The sequence below is a fragment of the Rhizopus delemar genome, genomic scaffold, assembly GCF_000149305.1.
Source record: "Rhizopus delemar RA 99-880 supercont3.5 genomic scaffold, whole genome shotgun sequence".
NCBI classification, from domain to species: domain Eukaryota; kingdom Fungi; phylum Mucoromycota; class Mucoromycetes; order Mucorales; family Rhizopodaceae; genus Rhizopus; species Rhizopus delemar.
Window position 1 is genome coordinate 1,804,142 of NW_027137831.1, and position 26,984 is coordinate 1,831,125.

At 35.7% G+C, this 26,984-nt stretch overlaps 8 protein-coding genes across 8 annotated transcripts in view; 4 read left to right on the top strand and 4 right to left on the bottom strand.

Moving 5' to 3' along the window:
• The window catches only part of RO3G_07458 (uncharacterized protein), a gene marked incomplete at both ends in the record, with an annotated part of 1,275 nt that extends 725 nt beyond the window's left edge, over nt 1-550 (top strand). The window contains one exon of the mRNA XM_067662048.1: nt 48-550. Coding sequence (XP_067518149.1) covers nt 48-550 — 503 coding nt within the window. The remainder of the gene's footprint in view (nt 1-47) is intronic.
• Nucleotides 551-958: 408 nt separating this feature from the next.
• Nucleotides 959-2,644, top strand: RO3G_07459 (uncharacterized protein; the record flags this gene model as incomplete). Its single annotated transcript, XM_067662049.1, has 7 exons — nt 959-1,214; nt 1,281-1,390; nt 1,503-1,712; nt 1,770-1,965; nt 2,015-2,120; nt 2,303-2,327; nt 2,378-2,644. 7 exons carry the CDS (start codon nt 959-961, stop codon nt 2,642-2,644), a joined length of 1,170 nt encoding a protein of 389 aa, XP_067518150.1.
• A 633-nt stretch (nt 2,645-3,277) lies between these two features.
• Nucleotides 3,278-3,943, bottom strand: RO3G_07460 (uncharacterized protein; the record flags this gene model as incomplete). Its single annotated transcript, XM_067662050.1, has 2 exons — nt 3,278-3,517; nt 3,566-3,943. The coding sequence occupies 2 exons, from the start codon at nt 3,941-3,943 to the stop codon at nt 3,278-3,280; spliced, it is 618 nt and encodes a 205-aa protein (XP_067518151.1).
• Nucleotides 3,944-4,405: 462 nt separating this feature from the next.
• On the bottom strand, nt 4,406-4,650 carry RO3G_07461 (H/ACA ribonucleoprotein complex subunit 3; the record flags this gene model as incomplete). Its single annotated transcript, XM_067662051.1, has 2 exons — nt 4,406-4,546; nt 4,597-4,650. The coding sequence occupies 2 exons, from the start codon at nt 4,648-4,650 to the stop codon at nt 4,406-4,408; spliced, it is 195 nt and encodes a 64-aa protein (XP_067518152.1).
• A 239-nt stretch (nt 4,651-4,889) lies between these two features.
• RO3G_07462 (uncharacterized protein) lies at nt 4,890-5,621 on the bottom strand (the record flags this gene model as incomplete). The annotated part of the gene is made up of 1 exon (XM_067662052.1): nt 4,890-5,621. The coding sequence occupies one exon, from the start codon at nt 5,619-5,621 to the stop codon at nt 4,890-4,892; it is 732 nt and encodes a 243-aa protein (XP_067518153.1).
• Nucleotides 5,622-8,875: 3,254 nt separating this feature from the next.
• RO3G_07463 (uncharacterized protein) lies at nt 8,876-14,904 on the top strand (the record flags this gene model as incomplete). The annotated part of the gene is made up of 10 exons (XM_067662053.1): nt 8,876-9,062; nt 9,124-9,492; nt 9,660-9,901; nt 9,963-9,984; nt 10,042-10,130; nt 10,187-10,340; nt 10,498-10,539; nt 10,601-12,464; nt 12,658-13,678; nt 13,735-14,904. 10 exons carry the CDS (start codon nt 8,876-8,878, stop codon nt 14,902-14,904), a joined length of 5,160 nt encoding a protein of 1,719 aa, XP_067518154.1.
• Nucleotides 14,905-15,212: 308 nt separating this feature from the next.
• On the bottom strand, nt 15,213-16,544 carry RO3G_07464 (ATP synthase (C/AC39) subunit; the record flags this gene model as incomplete). Its single annotated transcript, XM_067662054.1, has 6 exons — nt 15,213-15,443; nt 15,502-15,678; nt 15,733-15,890; nt 15,954-16,132; nt 16,184-16,355; nt 16,421-16,544. The coding sequence occupies 6 exons, from the start codon at nt 16,542-16,544 to the stop codon at nt 15,213-15,215; spliced, it is 1,041 nt and encodes a 346-aa protein (XP_067518155.1).
• A 7,644-nt stretch (nt 16,545-24,188) lies between these two features.
• Nucleotides 24,189-26,820, top strand: RO3G_07465 (uncharacterized protein; the record flags this gene model as incomplete). The annotated part of the gene is made up of 8 exons (XM_067662055.1): nt 24,189-24,426; nt 24,489-24,604; nt 24,658-25,187; nt 25,297-25,843; nt 25,909-26,032; nt 26,081-26,435; nt 26,567-26,606; nt 26,797-26,820. The coding sequence occupies 8 exons, from the start codon at nt 24,189-24,191 to the stop codon at nt 26,818-26,820; spliced, it is 1,974 nt and encodes a 657-aa protein (XP_067518156.1).
• Between the last annotated feature and the right edge of the window lie 164 nt (nt 26,821-26,984).

Consider the following 26,984-nt stretch of genomic DNA (forward strand, 5'->3'; position numbering starts at 1 on the left):
CGATAGTTGTGGTATGCAGGTAGCGCGAGCACGTATTGAACTTGCAGGAATGAAAAACCCACTTTCGAGAGGCAGGCTGAGTTCATTTGCTGATATGGATGACCGTGCAAGACTGAGTCGGGTCAAGGATGAACGACTGTATGCGAAGGCGATGATCACTTTATGTCAACACAAGCTGCGTTTCTTACAACTTGCGACAGATAAAATAAATGAACAAGACATGTGTGGATTTGATTCTCGATTGAGTTGGCCGGATACCATTTGGGAAAAAGTACACGATGTGGATAGTGAAATGACCTTGCTGAATAGTAAACATGAATTGGTTACTGCCAAACCTTTTACTGTCTGCAGTGCAGCCAAAAAATGTAGTAAACACACCAACTGGCAAAAATTAAAATTTGCTGAAATCGAACAAGAAAGATCAGAACAGTTTGTTATCTTGACCATGCTTGAAAGAGAAAGGCAGCAGATCAAAGCTAGAATGAAGAAAAGGCGCGAAGACGTTGATTTAGTTGAATATTTAGAAAATGGAACCATTGTTCATTCTTAAATAAAAATTTCTCTCCAATCTAAAGCACTCTCACTTTTGAAATCCCATGAGAGCATTGTCATCAATTCGATCTTTGGTCTCTCGAACTCTGTTGATTTTGTTCACAAGAATGAGAATAAACATCAATATTTCAACTGTAAGCAATCGAGAACATGTTTCAATGTATTAATCTTTTACTTTCTTTAGCTATTTTGTTTGGTTTGATCCTTTGCAATCTGTCCTACTAGCCGTTTTTTTTTTTTCTTTTCTTTTTGTTTTCTTATGGACAATGGTGATCATAAGAGAAGGAGGGGGGGTCTTTCTCATGTGACTCTGAAAGTGGATAGACGTGACAGCTTTGTTAAAACGACAGGGAAAAAAAAATTGAACGCGCTCTTTCTTTTTTAGAATAATAAAAAAGGGTGACTGATGAACAAGTCAACGGAAAGACCACTTAAAAGAAAGGCAAACACAGACAATGGGAGTGACACAAGACGTCAAAAGCCCAGTCCATCTCGTCCATCAAGTCACCGTTCAACCAGTACCTCCAGTAAAACCGCTTCTACTTTCTCTAACGTGAAGAAAAAGACATCTCCAACGACCACGACAAAAAAGATTCCTTTTTGGGATGCAAAGGGAAAGATGAACGAACTTCAATCGAAATTAGAAGAGACTGGCAAAGAAGGTATGGATAAGTTTATTTAAACAATCAAGAAAAGGAGGGAGGAAGACTGACTTTTTTAAATAAAAGTATCTGAATTTGAGAAACTAAAAGATGATTTACAAACGACAGTTCACGATCAAGAAACAATATTAAAAGAAGCTTTTCAAAAAGTGACCGATTTAGAAACCACCATCAATGTAATTCCCCTAACATCCTTTTGACTTATAACTAACAAAGTAACAGAGCACAAAAGAAAGACACAGCAGTGAGTTGAACAGTATCCGACAGAAATTCAATGTGCAAAACCAGGAACTTGTTCAGCAGAATGCTAAATACAGTGAAAAAATGAGCCATCTGGATCAAGAGTATGAGGCATACCAAACGAGATATGAAGAAATCATACAAGTGTTGGAAGAAGAGAAAGGGGAGAATATGACATTGAAAGCAACGGTATCAAAAATATCAGCCGCTTATTCGGATGTGGATGCTGACTTGAGGACGTTGAGAATGAAACTTGAGGTAAGCATGATGAAAGCTTTTGAACTGAAAAGAGGGGCATTGACTCCTTTTGGATAGAGCACAGGAAGTATTTTAGAGCAAAGAGAGAATGAGATCAAGAGGTTTACAGATGAACTATTGGAACAAGACACTTTGTCAAAAGAGATTGAAAGACAACTGATTGAGGAAGAAACGACGCGAAGAAAGCTGCACAACACGATACAAGAACTCAAGGGAAATATTCGCGTCTTTTGCAGAGTGAGACCTCTTGTGGGTAAGTAAAGGAGATGAAGCAAAAGAAGGGAATCTAAAGCATGATTTAGGCAATGAGAATAACATGGCTGATATTCGTGTCTTTGGTGAAGATTCTGAACATATGGAATTACGTGAACAAGTGTCCTCGACTTTGGGAAGGACTTCAACCAAGACGTATACATTTTCGTTTGATAGAGTGTTTGCACCAGAATGTAATCAAAGTGATTGTTTTGAAGAGATATCACAATTGGTTCAGTCCGCTTTAGATGGATACAATGTGTGTATATTCGCGTAAAGTATGAAAGAATACATGTCATTCATTTTCTTTTTCAACTGACTTTTATTATTGGGCGTAGTTATGGACAGACAGGCAGTGGAAAGGTAAGGTGGTAAGGGGCGATGGATGCCAGTTGATTGATGTTCTCCCTTAGACATTCACCATGCAAGGTCCACCACAACCCAATGAAGAGACCATAGGCATGATTCCAAGAGCAGTTCATCAAATATACAAAGTAACACAACAATTAAAGCAATTTGGATGGGAATACACCATGGAAGGTCAATTTTTAGAGATTTATAATGAATCGATCAATGATCTATTAGGAGAGCCCTCAGATTATAGCAAAGTGAAGCACGAGATTCATCATGACAAGAGTGGAAGAACTACAGTCACAGGCATGAAGACAGGTAACGAATAGATGATCCAAAGATAAGGTTCACTCATGTCTTTCTTCAGTCATCTTGGACTCGCCTTCCAAAGTAAAGATGATGCTCAAAAGGGCAAGCCAAAACCGAGCAACGGGTGCGACCAACATAAACGAAAGATCGTCAAGAAGCCACAGCGTCTTCACCTTACAGCTTACGGGGGAAAACAAAAAGACCGGAGAACGTTCGTCGGGCTTGCTCAACTTGATTGATCTGGCTGGTTCAGAAAGACTGTCGATGTCTGGTTCTGTAGGCGACCGTCTAAAGGAAACACAGGCGATCAATAAAAGTCTGAGTTCACTGGGGGACGTGATTCAGTCTTTGGTGAATAAGAAAGAAGGCAGCCATGTGCCATATAGAAATTCGAAATTGACTTGGCTGTTGAGGAATTCACTGGGTGGTAACTGCAAGACGTTGATGTTTGTGAATGTTTCTCCTTTGGTAGAACATTTTAATGAAACCCTGTGTTCCTTACGGTTTGCTACAAAGGTAAATAGCTAAACTCTACTTGTACTTTTGACTTGACTTGTTTTTTGTTAGGTTAATTCATGTCATGTTGGTACAGCCAAAAGATCAATAGGGAAATAATCGACTCTTTTTTTTTTTATTAAATGTACATATGACTTCTATTTTTCTAATAATTCAGGATGCTCCATCCAGAATTGCTGACCGATGATATCTTCATGAACAGCTGTTGGCAGCAACTTGATTCTTTGTACTTGTTCTCCTGTACGTGGTGAGACCGAAGTGACTTGTGTTTTCTGTCTTAGGATAGTGGAACCTTTTCTATAGATGGGTTCAATGTTGTTGTAATTGATATTGAATTCTGAAAATAAGATTTCGTTCTTGTCCTTTGAGAAGGTTCCCTATAGAAATACATGAGTACCTCATTCGATTACACTCTTGCTCTTTACTCTCAATCTTGCTTCTGCCTCTGTTTCTGTCATGCCTGACTTGACTAGTGTCCAAAAAGTAGTGTTGTAAAGATTGTTGATGTGACAGTCAGCTTGTCGCCAACTAAGGTAATCTTTCAAGACTTGGTCATTAGGATAACATATCGTTCTTGAATCAAAGCAAGGAGCATACTGTAACTTGTCCTCTTTAAAATAAGTAGACCAGTGCATCACAAAGTTGGATGCAAACAAACTGACGATGGTAGAAGATATCTTGCTAGCACGACGAGAATAGAGATTGGTCGATTTGGGAAGTACGAAACTGTATTCGTCCGATTGACCATAAGCCAAGATGATATCTTTGATATCTTTCATGACTTCGATCGCACAACGGTTCATCAAGTCAATTGAACGTCGGTCGTTGGGTTTTTCAAACTGATGCGATTGAGAGAATCTACAGTGGGCTTTCGTTAGTTTCTCTCTTGTTTTTTTTTTTTCCCTCCTTATTCAACCTGTGAAAACCTCGACCGTCAATTCGAACAACTAACCAAGTGCTTGGTAATAAGTTGTCAGCTAATTCAAACTGTCTAACATATTCATATTTGGAATTAGCCATTGTTGTATAGAAAAAGGGGGAAAAAAAAAGAAGAAAAAAAAAAAAGAAAAAAAAGAAAATAAAGCCACAGACAACATTCACAGTAAACAATCTACTTTTTTTTCTCTCTCACTCACTCTCACTCTCCAATTGAGCTTTGAATCAATCATGTTTTATATATATTTTAATTCAACTATTTTTTTATATTACAAAAAAAAAAGAATAAGAAGGGGGCAATGATGTATGTATATATTGTATTGAAATATTTAATAAGGACGAGCAGGAAGTTGAGTAAGCAAAATGTTGTATCTCTTCTTAATAGTAATACGGTGACGAGAATATTTATCATCAGGAGAGAATCGAGCAGGGTGAGCAGACTTGGTGGGTAAACCCTTGGGATCTACTTTCTATATAAAGTGGTTCAGTAAAGAGCTTGTTTATGTTGAATTGTATTTACCTTGAGAGTGTAGACACGTTCACCCTGGTCATTTAAATAATACATCAAATACATTGTTGCTGATTGATTGAAAAAGAAAGTAAAAAAATCAATCAAAAAAAAAAAAGAGCGTCTTTTTTTGCTCCAAAGGCCCCCCTGATTGTGACTTTATACTAAGCCACAGGATGAAAAGAAGACGCAAAGAGTGTCTTTGAATAGACGATGAAGGGAATTGTAACACAGAGGATGGCAACAAATAAAATGGGGGTAATGCAATTTATTCTAAAAGAAAAAGAAGGGGAGGGTATTTGTTTTTATGCGTGTTTAATCGATTGACCAATGAGAGTGATAGGATATGAATTAGATAAAGATAAGAGTGAATTAGCGACCAGTTGATCCTCATTTGATTGTTTTTGTAAACGTAGGATGGCCTCATCCACTTCAGATAATCTTGTGATTGTGTTTGATAGTAATTTTGATAGACGATTGACTTGTTTTTGTAGCTCGGATCTTTGTGAATTTAAACTTGTTAGATTTGAATTATAAACGGGTGGAAGGGTTAAAGAGGAGATCATCACTTTCTTTAGGGTTGATTCTGATTCAAGTTCTTCATCGGTGCAACTACTGCTGTTACTTGGACTGGATGATATATTTGTTGCTTTTTCAGTAAAATTAATCTTTTTTGAAGGACAACGTTTTCTTCTTTTGATGACACTATTCATCATCGTTCGTGGTCTGTGAACATGATGAAGTTTATAATAAAGACCACAAGCATTACATATCGTATTTCCTGCTTCATCTCTTCTCCAAAGTGGTGTATTGGTTGCTTGACAATTTGAACAAGTAATGTTATCTTCCCACTGATGATGTACTTTCTTTTGTATCTTTTGTTTATCATCATTCTCTTTACAACCTTCACAAATATTTGTTTCACGATCAAATAATTGTGCTCTAAATGGTGATTGACATTTAATACAATTTGATAAATACTTTTTACGAGCTTCTTTTAATTCATGCTCTTTTAGTATTAAAGTAGAATAAGCCATTGTTTATCAAATGAAAAAAAAAGAAGAGAAAATTTTCCCTTTCTTTTGCAAGTGGAAATTTTTACTTGTTTTTCGTGTAACTCGAATGATAAAAAAAATCAATTTAATCTTTGCCCAATCACATTCCATCATCTGATCTTTACTTTTCCCACGAGCAAAGATATGAGTCAATTCATTCTATTCGACGCGTTATAAAACTCTAGACCTTTTCCTCTTTGTCTTGATTACCAAAAAAAAAAAAAAAATTAAAAAAATTAAAAAAAATTCCATCATCGCACCACTTGCCTTTTTTTTTTTTTTTATTTTTTTGTTTTTTTTGTTGTAGTTGTTTAGGTTAGTAATTGCAAAGATATAACCTCCGAATAAAAGAAGGTTTAGTGAATTTGCTTATTTTATCGTTGTCTTTCATCATTGAAAATACGTTTTTTTTTTTTTAAAAAAACGATTAAAATTGATTTGCTTATATTTTTAGGAATCCATTCATTCGCTTAGTGAGTTCAAATCCTTTTTTTTTTATGAAAAAGTAAAATGTTGTCAGAATGAAAGAGGGTTGCGAAATAAGTCTTTATCAGGCAATAAACACAGACGCAGAGTCCATCGTGCTTGATTCTAGTTACACGACAGATAGGACCTATGGGACAGTCAGCAGCTATTAGGTTGATTCATCTCGTTACACCCTCCTCCTCCTGTTCTATCCTCACAGTAACCTTTACCCGAACCAGTCTTTTCATCGACTCTTTTCTCTCTCTCTCTCTCTCTTTGATTCCACTCCTTTTGTCTTGATTCAATCATTCGTCAACCTGATCCATGGGAAGCATATGACTTGGCTATTTGAAATCGAATGCTTTTTCTCTTTATTCACCTGTTCTCTTCTTTCCTCTGTACGTCAAACAGGATGAGGGGTCCTAAAGAATAAAAAGAGTAAAGACATCGAACGAGAAGAATGGACGTGTGACTTTTTTCAATAGCCATCAAAACTGTCTCAATCACATCAAATCAATAGAACCACGCCACAAGACTTGACGTGTGATCATCCATTTAGGTTTATGAATGCACCACTGCCTGTTTCTAATCTGAAGAAAATGAGAGGGGGGATAAACGGATAGGATGAACAGAAAAGTTAGTTTTCATCATACAGGCTGTGATATGCCAGGTGTTGAATGGCATGATGTGAATGAGAGAGAGAGAGAGAGATATCATCTTTAGAGCGATCTTATCCCATCATTTCCTTATTCTAACAAATGATTCTAATTTCTATACATCCTCTTCTTAACACTCACATTCAAAAGGAAAGGTCATGAATGACAAGTGGCAAATTCTCCTTTTGATACACTCTCTGGGAATACAGAAAAAAGTTCTTTTTCAGACACATAAATCAGTAGGTCCCTATAAGACTATTTTTACATTCATTCGTCCCTCATCCGGATCGTTTATCTCTCTTCATGAAAACCTTGGTGTTCATTCTTTTATTTTTCAACATAAAATGTGTGGCCCAGGTCAGTGAAAAATGCATCCGAAAAGAATGGTCAGTGGTCTTCAACCCACGGTGAATCACAGCAGAGAGAATGAAAAGCGTGTCGAGTACACCTAAACGATTGAGCTTTCGATTGGGTAGAACCAAGTAGACAATGGCTCGTTTGCCAGTCAAGGTTAAAACGTAAAGTCGCATGTTTACAAACCTTAAATACAATCGATACCGACCACTAATCACGGCATTTATTTCTGAAAGTAGTGTAGACACATATCAGCAACAAGCATTCACTATCCAAAAACGATTGGGAAAACCCTGCAAGATCCAGTCAAGCGGTCTGCAGACGTCAGTGTTCAGCCCTGGTTCGCCAAAAGAAGACGTCATCCTCTTCAAATCCTCTCAAGCTCCAATCACGTTTTTTTGCTTTCAACTGTCTCGTGTCCAGTCGTTTGGCAGGTCATTTCTCTGATTTCTTTATTGATAGAACGTTCAAATTTTGCAGATTTATAATTTTCCTAAACCAGAAAATTCACTGCACAAGAAGCTTTCATTCGTTAAAAAGCCAATGGTTGGCCTTTTAACCGTATATTTTCCCTTGAATGCCTATGCTCTTTTTTTTATCTTTCTCTCTGGTCATGATCCATTCCACATCATTTTCCCAAGTTGATGTTGACTTTCTATCCAAGATTGAATTTCTTTGACACGAAAAAGTCATTAGTCAACTATGAATAATGACCTTGATCTGATTAGCACTGAATTGATCCATTCTTTCTTGAGGGAGATTGGAACACATTGTATGTTTCTGCCCTGGATAAGGTTTAATTCATATTTTTCTTTCATGTTTAATTTTTGGATGCTTCTCTTTCTATCGTCTTTGCTAGATGCTTCAGAAAAGGGCCCATTCTTTATTATTTCTTCATTCATGCCTAGCCTTGATACAGGCTTAAATAAGTCTCTCTTTTTTCATTCCTCTGTCATCATTTTGAAGCTTGTTACAATAAAAGAAAGGGAAAATTCAGTATTTAAGCAATTTATTGATAATTAAGTTGATAAGGAATACTTTATTAAAAACGTGTTAATGAGAGGACTCTTAATCCATAAAGTTGTCATACCACAATGTAATACAATCATAAACTCACTCTGGCAACAATGCGCAGTGAATAATGAATATCCGTGTGAATCAAGCACTTTACGTTTTCATTCAAAAAAGAAATAGTGAAAGGCAGGAATGGAAAAGGCGCTTGGGGATCTTCTTTTGACAAAGAGCGATGACACGAGTCTGGATACAGTGAACGAAACGTAGGGGTGATGAGACTCTATCCCGACCAAGATAAGATGCAAAGCTCCAACTACTCTTGTGTCCTTTTACACAAATCCCCTTCTCTCAGCGGTTTAGCCACTGCCTTGATTCATTTTATTTGGCAGTACCCGAGGGTCAAACAGCTCAGCCTGAAATAGACAGCTTTCTCTAAAAATATACAAACAGGGCCACCTGCTCAATTTCTTAAAGTGAACAGGGATTCAGATTGTAGGTGACTGTTGTAGATGAACTAGCCACAATGTTCATACCAAGTTATGCCCTATTCAAGAAAGAGAGATAACAGAAAGAATGCTAATCATATTGTTTGCATTAAATTGTTATATTTTTATTTTAATTTAAAAAACAGAGTAATTAAAAAACTCATGTTCAGCTTTTGTTACACTAAAAATATTTTTTTTTATTTTTTTTATTTTTTTTTTTTTTTTTCAGGAAAATAAAAAAAAATTATGCTTTTTTCTTATTATGAATATTCAATATCCTAGACATATGCATACACCCAGTTGGGAACAATCAAATAATAACAGTGGAAAAAGAAAAGAGACTCAAACGGTATCCAACTCATTTCCTAATAACAGCAATAATAACCCACAACATGCTGATTCTTTTTTTAACCGAGTCTTTGGTCATCATTCATCTGAATCATCCCGAGGTAAGAAAATAGCACTGCTTGCTTGAAAATAGGTGTGTGTGTGTGCTTATGATTATATTAGCTGGATCACCTGTTCCACCACAGCCATCAACTGGACCATCTTCCTCGCGTCACGGTCGTAATTCGTCTACTGGCGCAATCTCTATCTCAGTGACTACTCCTTATCACTCTACAACATCTCATCATATCAAAGAAGAATCAAACATGCCCCGAAGACGTTCACTGGACGGACAGACGACCGTCACAAAGAATCCAAAACCGAAACCGACAGCCTCAGCATCCACACGAGCAAGCCCTATACCCTCTGTTCGGGGTGTCAGGGCAAATCCGATACCATTTCCGAGAGGAGGGAGACAGATTGGTACAAATGATGATAATGTCACTGTCAGAAGGAGCAATTCGATCGAACGCAGTGGGCTCAAGCTAGAAGGTAGAAGCAAAAAGATCATTTTTTGGCCCTGAACGGAGTTTAAACTAACCATGCCCATACAGAACAAGCACCAAAGAAAAGACACTTTTTTAGGCTTGGTAAAAAGAAGAGTGAGTATGAATCGATTGAGGGGGGATGAGGATGATAGCTCATGTACTGTTTATTAGATAATAATGCTACGTCCTCTTCAGCAGCATCTATTATGACTAATTTAACCACTGGAACTGGATCATCTGCTACTCTTACTAATACCATTGTCCCAGCACAACGTAAAAGATCAAATGATGCTGATAATAAAAATATACCAGACGTTTCTTCAGCCTATGATATACAAAGAAATTATTATTTACAGCAAAAAGATGAACGAAAGAGATCTGAAAGTAGAAGGGGAAGAATAGATTATGAAAAGGTAAAATAGAAAAAGGAAAAGAAAGAGAGCTCGTGTTTAATATGCGTATTTTCATATTTAGGAACATCTACTTCATTTAAAGTGTAAGTAGAAAAGTAAAACGTTATGTTATCATGTATGTACTCATTTCACCTCTTTAGTGGATCAAAATTTTGATACAATGGATGGTATTGTTAACCCTGAATATTACAAGACATTTTCTCCCGCTCCACAATTAGCAATGGACAATGTAATTATTAAAACATTTAAAAAAAGAGAGGGGGAAATTGATATTCTGTCTTGTAGGGATTTGATTTTGAATCTTGGGCACCACCTGATAGTTGGGGTGTTCAGCCTGCTTCTATTGCAGCCAATTTAGCTTTGGACGAAGATCAAACTGATTTTGAAGACTATCAGATAAGCGTCCAAGAAAAGTGGGATATTCCAAAAAAGAATGCAAGTAACACTTTAAACTAGACATTTTATACTTATATGACATCTTTAGGCTAATATCAAAATCTATCGACCGGATCAAACGTATAATACACTTCATGTACCTTTGAATACAACAACACTTGACATCTTGAAGAAATTGGCAAATAAATTCTTTATGCCAGACATGAAAAAATATAATTTGGTGATGAAGAGATATAATAATGGTAAGAAGGAATGAAAAAAAAAAAAAAAGAAGGATTGTTTCTTATACGCTTTTTCATGTAGAGCGTATACTGGGATTTAGTGAGCGTCCGGTACAGATCCAAAAGATGCTTCAGGAACAAATGGGTTATACAGATGATGACAAGATAGATGATATTAGTTATCTGATTAGGTTCCAGTTGATGCCCATCATAACACAACCATTACCATTAGAAGACAAAGAATTTGGTCAACATGTAGACCTTCAATCGCGTTCATTAGCAACTATACCAATCTATTTATACAAGTATGCTTATTCCATCGTTTCTCTTGATATTTCCAAAAATTTGCATATAGAAGTACCCTTAGATTTCATCCAAATGTGTACAGGGTTAAAGCAACTCTGGCTAGCCAACAATGAATATCCAGTCTTGCCTCCTTCCACTCAATGTTTAGCCTCGCTTGAACATTTGAACATTTCTGGCAACCGATTGCGAGATTTGGATCATGCCAAGCTCAACAAATTATCCCAACTCCGTACTTTGCGTGCGATCAACAATCGACTTGAATCTATACCAGACTCCTTTGCAACCTGCTTTCAACACCTCACCTCTCTATTCATTTCCAACAATTCGTTCACAAAGTTTCCTCTTGTTGTCTGTGAGATCACTTCTTTAGCCTATCTCGACATCAGTTTTAACAAGATTCAAAGCTTTCCTGATGAAATTGGCCAGTTAACAAACCTGATTGGACTCTTTGCGATTGCCAACCGAATCACGGGCGGATTGCCCCCGACCTTGATGAACCTGACCAAGTTGCGAGAATTGGATATTCGTCAAAACCTCATTACGGATCTGGATGTTGTGCCACATTTGTCCAAGCTCGAGATCCTTTTAGTAGATTATAATTCGACAAGTATCATTAATTTTGAAATCAAGAACCTCAAGCAACTCAAAATGTACAAGAACCATCTTACCCAGTTTAACTTGACCAGTGCCACCGGAGGACACTGTCTGACTGAACTGAACCTTTCAAACTGTAAACTGTCCAGCTTACCTGAAAATCTGTTCAACAACACGTTGGGTCTCGAGCGTCTGGTGCTGGACAGCAACACACTGAGCATGCTTCCGTCAAGTATCGGTGCGCTTCAAAAGCTAGTCAATCTATCGATCCAGAACAACTACCTCGAGAACTTGCCTGGCGAGATCGGTAAACTTTCAGAACTCAAAACCTTGGACGCCCAAAAGAACAATTTGAAATCGTTACCCAAAGAGATCTGGCTCTGTGCCTCTCTCCAGACCCTCAACTGTTCCTCCAACCTCCTCGATTCCTTTCCCGAACCGTTCTCACCAGCCAATGCGCCGCCCAAGACCATCCTTCATCCAGAAGATAACAGCAAAGGAGGAAACAGTGTGCTGAACATGCTTCCGACCACCTCGCTCAATGCCGGTCAGGGCTCCATCAAACGCCTCGACTCTTCCTCCTCTGTCAAAACCACGCCCCAAACCCCGCTCGAGTCCTCCAACTCCTTCAACTTCAATCCTCCCAGTTTCTTTGAGAGCCCACGCAACCATCCCCCACCTCTCTCGCTCTCTTTGCAATTCCTTTTCCTCGGCGACAATCGATTGACGGACGATATCTGGCCTCCTCTCTCGCTCTTTTCCGAATTGAGAACGCTCAACCTGTCCTTCAACGATCTGTATGAGGTACCACCCGGTGGGCTGTGTCACAAGCTGATCTATGAACTCTACCTCTCTGGTAATCACTTGACCTCTTTACCTGCAGATGATATCGAAAAGCTTCAGTATCTTCGTGTCCTGGCCGTCAATGGTAATAAACTCCAGACCTTGCCTGCTGAAATCGGAAAGTTGCGAAAGTTGTTGGTTTTGGATGTTGGAAATAACGTGTTGAAATACAATATTGCCAATTGGCCATACGATTGGAACTGGTAAGAAAGAAAAAAAAAAGAACGTGTTTCTACAAGTAGAAAAAGAGAAAGAGACTGATTGTGTCATGTAAAAAAAAAGGAATTGGAATTTAAGTTTAAAGTATCTCAATCTGTCTGGTAACAAACGATTGGAGATCCAAAAGACACATCCAGATCCCAGCAATCCGAAAGAAAAGGATCTTTCTGATTTCAGTGCCTTGACACGACTTCGTATGTTGGGTTTGATGGATATCACCATCTTGGGTGTCTCTATTCCTGAAGAATTTCATGACCGTCGTGTTCGTACGTCACCATCCGAGGTCAACAGCATGTCTTATGGTGTCGCAGACTGGCTAGGTCCCTCCGACCACCTCTCGACTTGGGATCTCGTCATGCCTCGATTCCGATCCAAGGAAGATGAATGCATCTTTGCGCTCTTTGATGGATCCAAGCATCCCATCGCAGGCTGTCAACTCACAAAGAAGCTGAACGACATGCTGACGACGCACTTTACGAAAGAACTGAGTCGTGTCATGAGCGAGGACACCATCGTCTCTGCCGTCCGACGGACCTTTTTGAGCCTTGAGCAATCCCTGGGCACATCCCCCATGATCGACAAGGACTCGGGTGCGTCGGCCGTGATGTGTTATGTGTCGGGCACAAAACTCTATGTGGCCAACGTCGGTGATTCTCTGGCGGTGATCTCTCGTAATAACGGCCAGGCCTCTGAAATCACCCAAAAGCACATTCCGCTCAACCCGAGCGAGGTCTCTCGTATTCGCGCCGCGGGTGGACATGTGTCCAATTCGGGTCTGCTCAACAATGAACTGAATGTGTCCAGAAGCTTTGGTCACTTTGATCTCGTGCCTGTCGTGAACTGTAACCCGTTTGTGTCGACGATCGATCTATCCGAGAATGACGAGTTTGTGATCATGGCCACCAGAGGACTTTGGGACAAGATGACCTATCAAACCGCGGTGGACATTGCACGTACAGAAAAGGACGACTTGATGGCCGCAGCACAAAAGTTGCGTGATTTTGCTATTACTTATGGTGCGAATGATAATCTGATGGTCATGGTCATTGGCGTAGGTGATTTGTTTGATAAACGTGAAAAGCGGTTGAGAAAGAATAATTTGGGTGCCGGAAGAGCTGGACCGGATGGTGTGACGGAGGATGGATTGTTGGTGAAGAGTAGCAAACGAAGAGGAAAAGAAGAAATCCCTGGTGACTCTGTAAGTCTTTTTTTTTTATATTTCACTCACAAACTCACTTATACATGAACCCATAGACATTAGCACGTCTGGAAAGAGAGGTAGCACCTCCTGTAAGTCAGCTGGCTTTAGTCTTTACAGACATCAAAAGCTCTACTCAATTCTGGGAAACGCAGCCAGAGAATATGCGTGCGGCCATCAAGATCCACGATGCCATCATGCGTCGAACGCTGCGAAGTGCAGGTGGTTATGAAGTAAAGACAGAAGGAGATGCATTCATGGTCTGTTTTAAAAATATTACTGCCGCCTTATTGTGGTGTTTCACTGTTCAATTGCAACTGTTGGAAGCAGATTGGCCAGCTGGTATCATTGATACAGAAGAAGGTCGAGAGATTGAAAAGGATGGCGTCATGATCTATAAGGGTCTGTCGGTACGCATGGGCATTCACTGGGGTACACCGGTTTCTGAGCGTAATCCGATCACGCAGCGTATGGATTACTTTGGTCCGGTCGTCAACAAGGCCAGTCGAATCTGTAACGCGGCTGATGGTGGACAGATCTGTGTGTCGTCGGATGTCATCGCTGCCTTGCGTAACTTCCCCAGCATGTTTAACGAAGACGCAGAATTCAGTGAAAGCTTGGATGGTGACGAAGGTTCGTTCCCTGTCAGTCGTGATTTACTACAACTCAAAAAGCTTGGTTTTCACGTGGTCGAACTCGGTGAAAGACGCCTCAAGGGCCTGGAAACACCCGAGACGCTCAGTTTGGTATACTCAAAGCAACTTCTGGGACGTATTGAGATTGATAAAAGTCAAATGATGGCACCCGCCGTACAACCTTCTCTTGAGACATCCTTATCACCCGAGAGTTCGAATGACAGCAGCAATGTACCCGAAACATCAGCTCTGAACGATGTCTCTGCAGGTTATTTAGTTGCCAAGACAGATGTCATGCCACGCAAGACGCTTCGAACAATTGATCCCAACTTGGTCTGTGCTATGAATAATCTCGCTATCCGTTTGGAACGATTAACATCTGGTCATGTCTTGTCTCAAACAATGGCAGGAAGCTCTATTCTTGGCCGATATACTTATGAAAATTCCTTGGATGGTTCCAACGTTGACAGCGCGACCCATTTAAGCCTTGGATCTATGCTCGATAGACATCTTCGTGAAGAAGCAACAGATGAAGAACTTATGGTCATGATGGAAAATTGTGTGACAAGAGTAGAGGTAACAAAAGAATAATATGAAGGCTTACAAGATTGTACTTAAACTTCTTGACTTAGAATGCTACATCCGCACTTTATTTACAAAAGATGGGACGATTTGCCAACGTATTAGAAAAATTAAGCGAAACGATTGAAGTAGATCCTATGCATATCATGAAAGCTTTACAAATGTATGCTGAAGTAGTGTCAAATAATTTATAAAATACCCTTTCCTTTCCTCTCCTTTCTTGTCATATAGTAATGAGCCATAGTAATAATAGTAATACATTCATAATAATAATCATAAAAAAAAAACATAAAATAAAAACTCGTTTAATCATTCGTTTATAAGATGGGAATATAACTGTTAATTCTGTCCTTTTGATTTTGAGAAATACATTCAGCAATCCAAACAATGTTTCTGATCTCTTGTTCCTTTAACTTGATGTAAGCATAAAAGACACCGTAATTGAATTGTTGTTGGAAGGCTTGTCTGTTCAAGAAGACTTCAGTTTCGAAAAATCTGTCTTCCAAGGTCTTGTTACTGGTCGTGGTATCAAAGAAAGATCTGTATTCCTAGTAAATCATACGTAGCTCAGTATACGTTATAATAGTCAAACATAAATTATTTTACGTGGAATATTTCACAAACTGATTTAACTTGATCAATTTCATCAGCAATAGCCAAACGGGCATTGCCTTCAGGATACAAGCGACCGATTGTTGGGAATAGCTTTCTACGATCCTCTTTGGGTAATTCAGTACCAAAAGAATTGATTGTAATGTTGATCGTACGACGATCAGCTTCAAACTAAAGAAAAAAGCTATTTAGTCAAATACCCCCAAAGTCTCTCTATGTTCTTACACGGAGAATGTCACCCATCACTTCAGCTGTAGGTCCACCAATACTTTGGCAGAATTGATAAAAGTCTTCGAGATAGGCTTTATAAAGCGTGTTTCTGATAATTTCAATGTTGAGTTCATCCAAATCGTGTGCACTAAGACAGTTGGCAAAATAAGGGGCTTTAAAAAGAAAAGTGTCAGTAAAGAACGATTTCGGAAACAAAGAACCGCTTTTCATTGTACCTAAAGGAGTTTCAACAAGAACAGTGTTATATAACTCGGCAACAGTAGTAGCAACACATAAAGCAGGCATAGTATCAAATACACCAAGAGGATGGCATCGTTCAAGTAATTCATGAGTATCACGTTCATGAAGTGTACCCGTAATAATCAAAATGACATTATCAATCATATATTGGTATCTGTCTTTATAGTAAGTTTTCTATAGTCTGATGGAAAAGTAAAAAGCTTACGTGATATAATCCAAAAACTTTGATAAAGGTTGAACAGCGTTACTACGAATATATTGAAACTCGTCAACGAGACTTTGAGTTAATTTCTCGCTGATGGTAGAGGTAGCAATGGGGGAAGGTTCGTTTTGTAAGAGTGAACCATAGTCAGTAGCTCCCAGTTGAAGACGAAGATCTTTATAGAGAAAGACAGTATTCAATAATTAGACTTGTTTTTATTTGTATTTTGTTTCATTTTACCTTCAAGAGTTTCACATTGCGTAAAGTTTAAATACTGTGAGGAGTTCAAAATACCAGAGTAGTAGCCTCTCAAGATACCATCAACATACCCCTCATTCTCGTTAAATATAAGAGCACTTGCCATTTTGACTTTAATTAAGGACGAAAGAAAAATAAGAATCTTGAAACACACTTCTGTCACATATCCCCCTTATTCGACGGGCTTTGTTACTGTTTATACTCCGACATATACCTGATGCTCTCTGTTGTAAATAGTAAAAATCTTTCCTGATCCTTATGATCGTACAATGTTTTGTAATTATTGAGGTTTATTGTATGAATACATTGAGTAAATTATTATTATCAGATTAACGTCACTCATAATAAATAAGAATAATGCTTTACTAAAGATTTGGGCTGCAAGACACTTTATTTAATGATTAAAACGTATTTTAAAAAAAATCGACAATCCAACCGAGAGAGTAGTAACTTGATATGTATGATTCATTGTCTTTCAGGTGGGCAAGGTACAGGCTTGGGTTTGGGTGGTCTGTAAGGTTCGTTTATCATGATTTCTTGATAAAGAGACTGATGTTTGAGTCAAGAAGTATTTATACAAATTCTAAAATGTTGTCAATTGTAATGAAAAGCATGTCAACATCAAGTTTTATAAATTGAAACAAAGAACGCACTTTTCATTGTGTCTTTGTTGAATGAAGAAAACCTTTTCTTGAAATTCAATAAAGGATCATTGCATTTTATCATGCTTAGAGCTCGTGCTGACAACATTTATAAAATAATAAAAAACATTTTCCATCACAAACAGTACAAAACAAAACATATTTTATATTTGATAGCTTTGTAAACTATATGAAACTACAAGATGGGTTCCTTATTTCTTTTACAAGCTCAAATCAATGGCACGCCCACTTTCTTTATTTCTATATCACATAATATTTATCAAGAAAATCACCATTGACAATAAACTGGAACTTGTATAAATATACTGAATATTTCTTAATATCTCATTTTTCATAAAGTCAAGAAAATGGATTGTAAACGTGAACCATCTGAACCAGTCCCTAATCGTCCTTCATCATTACCAGCAATACGGAGCAGTAGAGCAGGGAAACAAATGCCAAAGTTTTTCAATGAAGTTTAATTGTATAAATAAAATTACTCTTCTCTTCTATTTCTTTACTTGATAAAGATATCGTATTAAATTCTATTTGCTTAACGTTGCTCCTCTCTTTTTTTTTCTTGATCATCGATTTAACATGGTCAAATTATTTACTATGCGTACTCTGGACCCTTTTTTTTATTATAAAATTCTCTGCTTTGCCAATAATATTTTGTTTATGTAAATTATGCTACTTTCATTGATATTTCCTCTCAGTTAGTATTATGCAACTCATGATGTTTTTTGTTTAAGCTCAACAAAATATATGCTAATGATTATGCTAAAGCCCTTTTATTCATCAGATTTTGTTTATTTGACATCTCTTATGCTGATAGTAATAGTCATAATGAATTTTAGAGCGTACATTAGAGAGAATAGAATAGCAAATGTGCTGATACAGTATTTGAGATGAGCAAATTGCAAGTATCTTTTTTGATTTCAAAATCAAATAATCGTTTTTGTTGAAATAAATAGTATAAGAAAAATGGTAAAAGCAAATTGGTTTGTCTTTATTAAATCTCTCGACTAAAAGTACAATGTGCTCATTTGTAAAATAAAATAAAGTAAAATTAAAAAAAAATTCGCTGTCAATATTTAGGTTGCTACAAGCCCTTTTTTTCTATTCTATTATTTGAATGTATCATATACAGCTTAATGTATATCCAAGACATGTATCGTACAACTCCTTAAGCTACTAATTTCATGATTTTTATTATAAGGCATTTTAACTACAATGCTGCTCGAATATTTTAAAATGCCAAGGTACCACCTGAAAACAAGTCAACTAATAACGTTAGGTTATGCCAGTTTTTGTGTATTCCGTAATTCGCAAGGATCTTTTTTATTTTTGTATAATTGTCCTTATGATCAGAAAATGTTATTGTAGTACTACTTTGTATCTAGTTTATTTACTTACTGAAGAAGGCATCCATCACTATCATAGATCAATAAAACTTGTAAAATCTTTTTCGCTTGCACTGGCAATAGAAAATATTATACTTGAAATACTCTCAGTTTTTCTCACTTTCAGAAAAAAAAAGCAAAGCAAGCATAAATGATCGACTTACTCTATTACCAATTTAGCCAATCTTCTCGCCCTGATACTCCGTATTCTCACAACACTAGTCCTTACCCGACTCATCCAAGAAGATAGGAGCTGGATCTCAAGTCGTCATTATCACAATACTTTTTTTTAGTTCGCACTTTTATCTATTAACTTTTTTTTTACAATCAATCATAAAGCCTCCTTTTTTCTTTTAAAAAAAAACATGCGTGAAGTGATTTGCTCAAAGTCATTTGAAGCATTTCATTTTAGCTATGTTTTACAAAGCTAACATAAACATCATTCGTAATGTTACAATTACCACATAAAAATAAGGTTCCAACACCAAGAGTTTATCATTATGTGTAACTAATCAATTATTTCTAATTTAAATTTTATAATAATCCTGACGCTTAGCATTATGCTTTACATTGATTTTTTCATATACCCGAACAAACGTGTTAGCTATTGGCATTGAAATTACGTTCCGAAAAACCATTACAACCTTCTTTTTGAGTAGATTTATTTCATTTTGCTTTGCATTTCTCGTAGTTTGCCTATTACGCTATAATATCTGTTTTCCCATGCTTCAACGGTTACAAGCGGACCTCCGTATGCGTCTTTATATGTCATTTACTAGAATAGGTATTTTTGTCTCAAAATAGTATATCGTAAAGTATTCAAGCATTTTCTAGAAAGTGTTATTCGCAATGTGTATTAGCAAAGATGTATATGTTCATGTCTTCGCTTTAAGTCACGACATTACACATAGCAATATAATTTAGACGCGTCAAAGCTATGTTTTTGGTATTTAATATAAAGTTATCACATTATTTTTCTTTGTCATTCCATTAAATGTATGATTGATCATACCCATGTACCATGTAACAAGCTAATATCATTCTATAAGCTATGATCTAGAAACACAAGCTTTATTTTTTTGGATTGTCGCATTGTCCTTCATCTGTGATCAAATTTTGATATAAAAAGGGGCAAAAAAAAGGAAGACTAACTTAATATTAATTCAAATACTTTAGTATGAAGTTTCAAATCATCATTGTCGCCGTTATCGCTGTTCTCTCAACCCTTGCTACTGCTAGCCCTGCTCCCAAGGACAACCCATGTGGTAGTGAATGCCGCAGACCAAACTGCTGCATGTAAATAATCAAGTCTGAACTATCGAAGAATTGTTTATAAATCTGATGAAGACGAATTACTATAATAAATACGATCTATTTTGTATACATATGACATCGCGTTTACTTCTTTATGAAGCTCCTTCATATCTTTGCTTTACTATAAGTTTTTTAATACCTCTGATTGCGAGAGCGCTTCTCTTGCGGCAGCTGACAAGTGCAAGTACTGTAAACGCCATGTGTTTACCTTAGACTGTTTTCCTTTTGGAAATCATCAATAGGATACATTTGGCTGGGCTATATAACAAACATGGACGTGTTAAATTAATTTTATTCATCAGGTTGCAACGATAAGGGAAGCAGGCTTACTGAAAATGGTTAGACATGCGTGGATATTCATAACGATAAAAAGTATATCGTTGCATTTTGCTAAAACTAAGATAGGCGCTATGAACAACTAATAACAAACCTTGCAAGTACTTTTTTATCGTAAAGTCTATTAAATCTATGATTTTTTACATGTAATAGAAATAATACAATTTATTTATTTTGAAATGTCTTCATGAAATTTACCAAAGCAAAAAAAAAAAAAAAAAAAAAAAAAAAAAAAAAAAACCTTTGTTTTACATACAAAATTATGCTCTTTGTAAGCTTCTACGTATTATAGATTTTTAGAAAATCATTGCTTTTACCTATTATTTTGTGCTTTTCAAAACACTCGATTCCATTCTTTCTTTATGATTCGTCAGAAAACAGAAAAGGGGAGTAACGAATTGTTTTTCTGTTTAAAGGACAATACAAGAAACGTATAAAAACTTGCTAATTTGCAGTTATGAGTAATGATTCTTGTCTGTTTTACCTTAACCAAGCTGTGTATAGTATTTTTCTTCATAAATATTACAAAAAGTTAAATCTATCCAAGTTTTCAAACAAACAAAAACCATATAGTTTTGCAATTTTCTACTGCTATGAGTTATTCAAGTAATTCTTAAGTCTACCCAGAAATTTTCAAAAGCTATCTTTGTCATTTCATTCCATAATTAATCTCAATATAGAAAAGACGTCTTTTATTAACGCAATAATATCCCAAATAAATATCTTTACAGAAACTATATTAGAATTTATCAGTTACAAAACTGAAATTGACCAATATAAATACTTATTAATTCCTATAATATCAATGACTAAACGCATCCTTTCTGGTCCCGAAACAATATGCAAGATCGTTCCTTTCGAAATGGAGATGTAAAAAAAAAAAAAAAAAAAAAAAAAATCTCCATATGCAAAGCCTAAAAGACATAATGAGACTGCAATGTATTTCTCAATTATTCCAACGAATTTTTATAGACAAAGAGATTGTTAAATTAAAAAAATATAAGCTAAAACATTGATAGTGATCTATCAATTCTTCAACTTGTCAAAAATTTTGCTCAGCTTTGTCTTTTGGTGGTTAGTAAATGAATGCCTCTTTTTATGAAGCTTTCTTTTGTAGATTATGATATGCTATTTTTAAAAAGTAATGCTGCTTTCATATATAAATTATGCTATGAAATTTGTAAAAATGCGATAAATTAGCGATAATTACCTCAAAGATTATGTGGGATCGACAATTGATATTTGATTGTGTAAGCCTTCTTATAAAATTGGTAGTCCCAAAATAGATCTGAAATACTAGGATCCTTTTTAGAAGAAAGAAAAATGACCTTTATTAAACGATGTTCTTTGTATGTATTTATATATTCTATTTTAAAGGGCTTGATCATAATTTGTTTGTCTTGAGATGCAGAATAATCCGGACTTCTTTTGGCTTGGATTTTGGGTTGGGATCGACGCTTTAAAGGTTCGCTTGCACGTTCTATATTTGGAAGACCTATCATATTGTATTTCCATTGGATCATTGTATTTAGTTTCTGTTTCTTTGTTCATAGAAATGATACTGACAATTGGGATTGAAGTATCTTGTGACATGAGCACAATACGCACTTGGTTCTCCTTGTCTATGTATCCTTATCGTCTTTTAATGGCAAGTGTTAATTTACAAAAGGAGTTTTTTTTTTTTTTTTTTTTTTTTTTTTTTTTTTTTTTTTTTTTTTTTTTTTTTTACATTTCCTATCTCACAAAATACAATAAAGAAATCCACGGAATCTTGAAGCAGATTTTCTTTTTTGTCCTTTAATCTATCAACATAAAAGCTACCAAAGTACTTATTCAGTCTATTTTATAGTAATTAACTAAAAGACGAACTTGTTTGGGCTTTAAAAAGCTGGCTCATGTAAAATGGCCAAGAAAAATAGCAATATTAATATAGTTTTGAATTTTACTGTCTTTATTGTGTGAACAAGGAAAAGGGGTTCACATATATGTATATGAAACAATTCATGACAAAGCACATATTTTGAAACCTTGTATAACCCTTCTCCATTTTCATTATTCAACTACAATGCTTTTTAAGAAACACACTGTTGCTACTCTATAAATCATGACGTTGAGAAAATTTTTAAAAAATTTGGACGCATATTGTTATATATAATAATTTAGTATTGATAAAATGCCGACGATAGCAACATGTGTTTTGCATTTGGTTGACTATTATTTCTTTTCTGCTTACTGAATGAATGTGTGTTGAAATTTTTACATGATAAGCTTATGTATACTTCTAAATATTGGTTGAGATGCCTATGCTATTCATTTCTGGCAGTTTTATTATTCTTATTTTATTCAGCCTTTTTTTTTTTTTTTTTTTTTTTTTTTTTTTTTTTTTTTGCAGTAGAGCAAATAAGAACAATTTGGCACTTTAATGCTTATATGACATTTGTTCTGTTATGTAATTTCGTTTCAAAATAGCATAGACAAATGTATGATTAATAAAAAATGCTAAACATTTTTTAATCCTATTTTTAACGGTATTTTATAACATAAAAAATATACAATTGTGTTTTTGAGTCCTAATTCATTATTTAGATGCTTTTCTATTATTAAAGTAATTTGTTTGTAAAAGATTGTGCTGCATTGAGCAAGCTTAAACCTGGTATTAATTTCATATGAGCTATGGACAAGAGAATCATCTAGTTTTGTCTTTATTATGCTCGTGCTTGCCTTATGGATAATTTTCCTTTGTATAAAAAAGGTAGAGAGTATTGAGATAGGGTATTGGTTTAAGTCGATTTATTATTAAAAGCTTTACTACGAAACTCTGTGTTATTATTGCTGTTGATATCTCTTTCCTTTCAGCGTTTATAATCAATGTTAGTATTTCTCCTGTTACCATGGGCATTCTTTACAAGAAATGTGCCACTATTCATCATTATTTTTTAACTCTCAATCCTGGATTGTCCTTCAAACTGTATTGTGAAATAAAAGAAATCATCATGTTATATTAAAACGCAATAATTTTGCGTGCTTAATATCTATAAGCTTTTTTTGTGATTGGATTCAAAATTAATTGAGGCTTTTAAGATAATAAAAATAGATTTACTTAAGGCACTAAAAGAGGTTGTACCTTCACCTACAAATATCTTTTGGTATAAAAAAGTGAGGATCTGCTCTTTTATTGTGAGAATAAAGTAGCAGTTGCCTGGGATTGGACTTACTTTTAAAGTAGTCCTTTTCTTAACCAATGAATTGATTCAATTGTAATTAAAAGCAATATATTACAAAAGCTTATTTTGAAATGCTTTATTCATCTCAGAAAAATAATAAAAAAAAAACTCAAAAAAATACAGCCTTCAAAGTTATAATTCTAGAATTTACTGTTATTATCACTATTGTTATTATTTCGTTTTTTAAAGCATAAAAAGTCCAATTCAAATTGTACTTTCAGACTCAATTCTTTGCACATGTCCTAGTAACACTTCTGGATGCTATTTTCGTGTCAAAACTACTGCTTCGTATCTAGTTTTTTCTCTCACTTTGTTAATCTGGCAATTCAATGCCAAAAGAGGTATATGACGTTTTAATTTGATTTTAAAGGATTGCAGCTAAAAAGTAAGAATAGGTATTATTCCAAGTTTCGGTGAACAAAAGATCATTTTGATGTCGGAGAAGACGGAGCGATCAAGGACAAAGCATGCTAGCTGTACTGTAATTTTTTTAGCTGGAGATTTAACTTGAAGAAAAAGAGACATGAAATACACAGTTAAAAGAATGATGCATACACAAACTGGAAATAATATAGAAGCGGAATGAGGTATCATTCATATCACCCATCTTCTCTTTCTGCATGGAATATAAATAGCTTCTTGGGTTGAAGAAAAGAAAAAAAAAATTATGAGAGCAACACTTCTTGCTTTTCTTTCCTGAAAAGGGCAAATGAAGGTGACCCTTCAAGAGTGTTGTACCATTTATTACGTCACATGAGATTTTGAATGTAAGAAAAAGTCATAATTTTTTTTCCCTTTTGCACGTTTTTGTATATCTTTTCTTATACACAATATGGAACGTGTTGATACCAATCAGTCTTCCCTTGAAGAAAAAGCACCAAAACCTATATTAAACAGTGGGCATGGACCAAGAAAGTCCATAAGCGGCATTGATATTTTAAATGGTCTCAAGATCATCACTTCAACTAATGACATTCTTCCTTCACCTATACCATCTTCTTCTCATACTCCAGTAACTGAAAATCACATTGCAGATCAAATTGATGACTTTGACATTAAAGAGCCAATAGGTTTAAAAGAGCGAAAAAAGTGTATAAAAAATAATGCTTACATTAGTTTTTGTGTGTGTTAGGTTATGGGTCATCTGCTATTGTATACAAAGCTATTTATAAACCATTAAATAAGCCTATGGCATTAAAAATGATTGATCTCGACAAGTTTGAGAGAAATCAAATCGATGAACTCCGAGTAATAATAATAATATCACTTTTTGCATAAAAATAAGCTTATTTTTTATATAGCGTGAAACAGCTTTGATGGCCTTATGTAAACATCCAAATGTATTACGAGTCTATGGATCATTTGTTCATGGTTCAAAATTATATATCGTCACACCTTATTTATCAGGTGGTTCATGTTTGGATATCATGAAGACCCGATACCCAGAAGGATTGGATGAGTTGAGCATTGCTACTATTTTAAAGCAAGCACTGGAGGCATTAATTTATTTACATAAAAATGGGCATATTCATCGAGATGTAAAAGCAGGCAATCTTTTAATGGATGAAGATGGGTCAGTTTTATTGGGTGATTTTGGTGTGTCTTCTTCCTTGATGGAAACAGGTGAAAGAGGCATGCGAAAGACATTTGTAGGTACTCCTTGTTGGATGGCACCTGAAGTCATGGAGCAAGCAGAATACGATTATAAAGCGGATGTTTGGAGTTTTGGAATAACTGCGATTGAGTTGGCTACAGGACATGCCCCCTTTGCTAAATATCCACCCTTAAAGGTAGTACAAAGATGTCATTGTGTATGTGCGTGTTTAGAAAAGTATGTATTTTTAGGTGCTTATGATGACGCTTTCAAATGATCCTCCAACCTTGGAAAGAGAGACAGGAACACACAAATTTTCAAAAGGCTTTAAAGATATGGTAGATAGTTGTCTTATCAAAGATCCACATAAAAGGCCCACAGCTGAAAAGTTACTTCAACATTCTTTCTTTAAACAAGCAAAAAAGAAGGAATATCTCGTGAAAACTATCTTATCCGATTTACTCCCATTAGAACAGAGACCACGTAAAAGGATACCGCAAAAGCAAGTAACTATCACAAAGATAGATGATGCATGGAATTTTGATGATGACGATGATGCCGACGCCGATGATGATCACAGTAATGAGGAAGATGATTCAGATACAATGGATCATGCTAAATCTTTACAAAGAAATCAAAAGGTTCAAGATAGTACAGAAGTGAAACAAGAAACGAATCCTCCAAAGAGACATATATCCTTTGGCGATGTTGTTGTGCGTAGTAATAATGGCAGTATTCATCCAACAGAATCAGTGAATTCTGCTTCTTCGACACCCCCAAGAAAATCACGATTTGTGATAGAGGAAACTGTACGAGATAACACAGATAGTTATGCTTTGTCTGCCAGATCACCTAGTCCTATGCCTGAAGATAAAGACACAGACCATCCTTCAGTATGTGTCAGCTTAATAAAAAATATTAATAATAGCGATAATGTATTTATATATCATCATCTTAGGACAGTGAAATCGTAAAGGGGCGATTCTATGTCAACCATCCAAAAACACCATCTGCCGCAAATGAAACACCAAATTTTGATGAACAACAACCACTTCATAAAGTAGCTAGTCAAGACCTTCTTAGTAAGTTATAAATTAGGCTATAACTTATTATTCTTACACATCCACTAGCTGCAGATCGTAAATCTCGTTTTGAAGTTCAGCACAACAGTGGATCTGTTTCACCCATGATTTATCAACCAGTTCCACTTTCTCGAGATAGTTCTTACTCATCTTCCACAGCCAATTCTAATCATTCAAGGTCGAATTTGATTACCAGATACCCGACCAGTGAACCCAAAGACTTATTAACTTCAGAAAATATTGCTCTTTTAACAGAATCATCGAGAAAGATTGGTCGATTTGAATTGACTTCTAATAACGAAACAAATACAATTCATACTACAACATCAAGGGGAAGCGTTTCTTCTAGTAACACAGACCATGATATCTTACATATACAATCCCAAATTGAAGAGCTGCTTCGGTACAATGAATCACAGAAAACTCTTTTACAAGATTTAAATTTAACAATTCAACAAAAGAAGTCTAGCCTGTTACATGAACAAAGGTACACTTCAATCCAAGCTTGTATATAAATAACTAACATATCAATAGTCAAAAGCCACTTGTTCCTGAAGAGCTTTCATCCAATGTGGTAAGTAAAATGATAAACTACAAAACAAACAAATTGACAAGAGAAATAGGAACACTTGGAGAAACTGATACAGAGTACATTACGTGAGAATGTACAACTACAAAAAGAGAATGAAGCGCTTAGAAAAGAATTGAAAGAGTTAAAAAAACAATAAAAAAAATGAAAGTGGTACCATGGCTACATACAATAGTCCTCCTTTGTGTATATCCGCTAAGCACATGTCACGTGCATCATTTTAAAGCATATAACATTTTTCCATGTTTGTTTATATGCTTTTCTAGCATAATTTTTTTTTCTTTTTCTTTTTCTTTTTCTTTTTCTTTTTTCCTTTATTAAAAATATGGAAGGTAGTAGAAGTGAAGAAAGGATAATGCAACC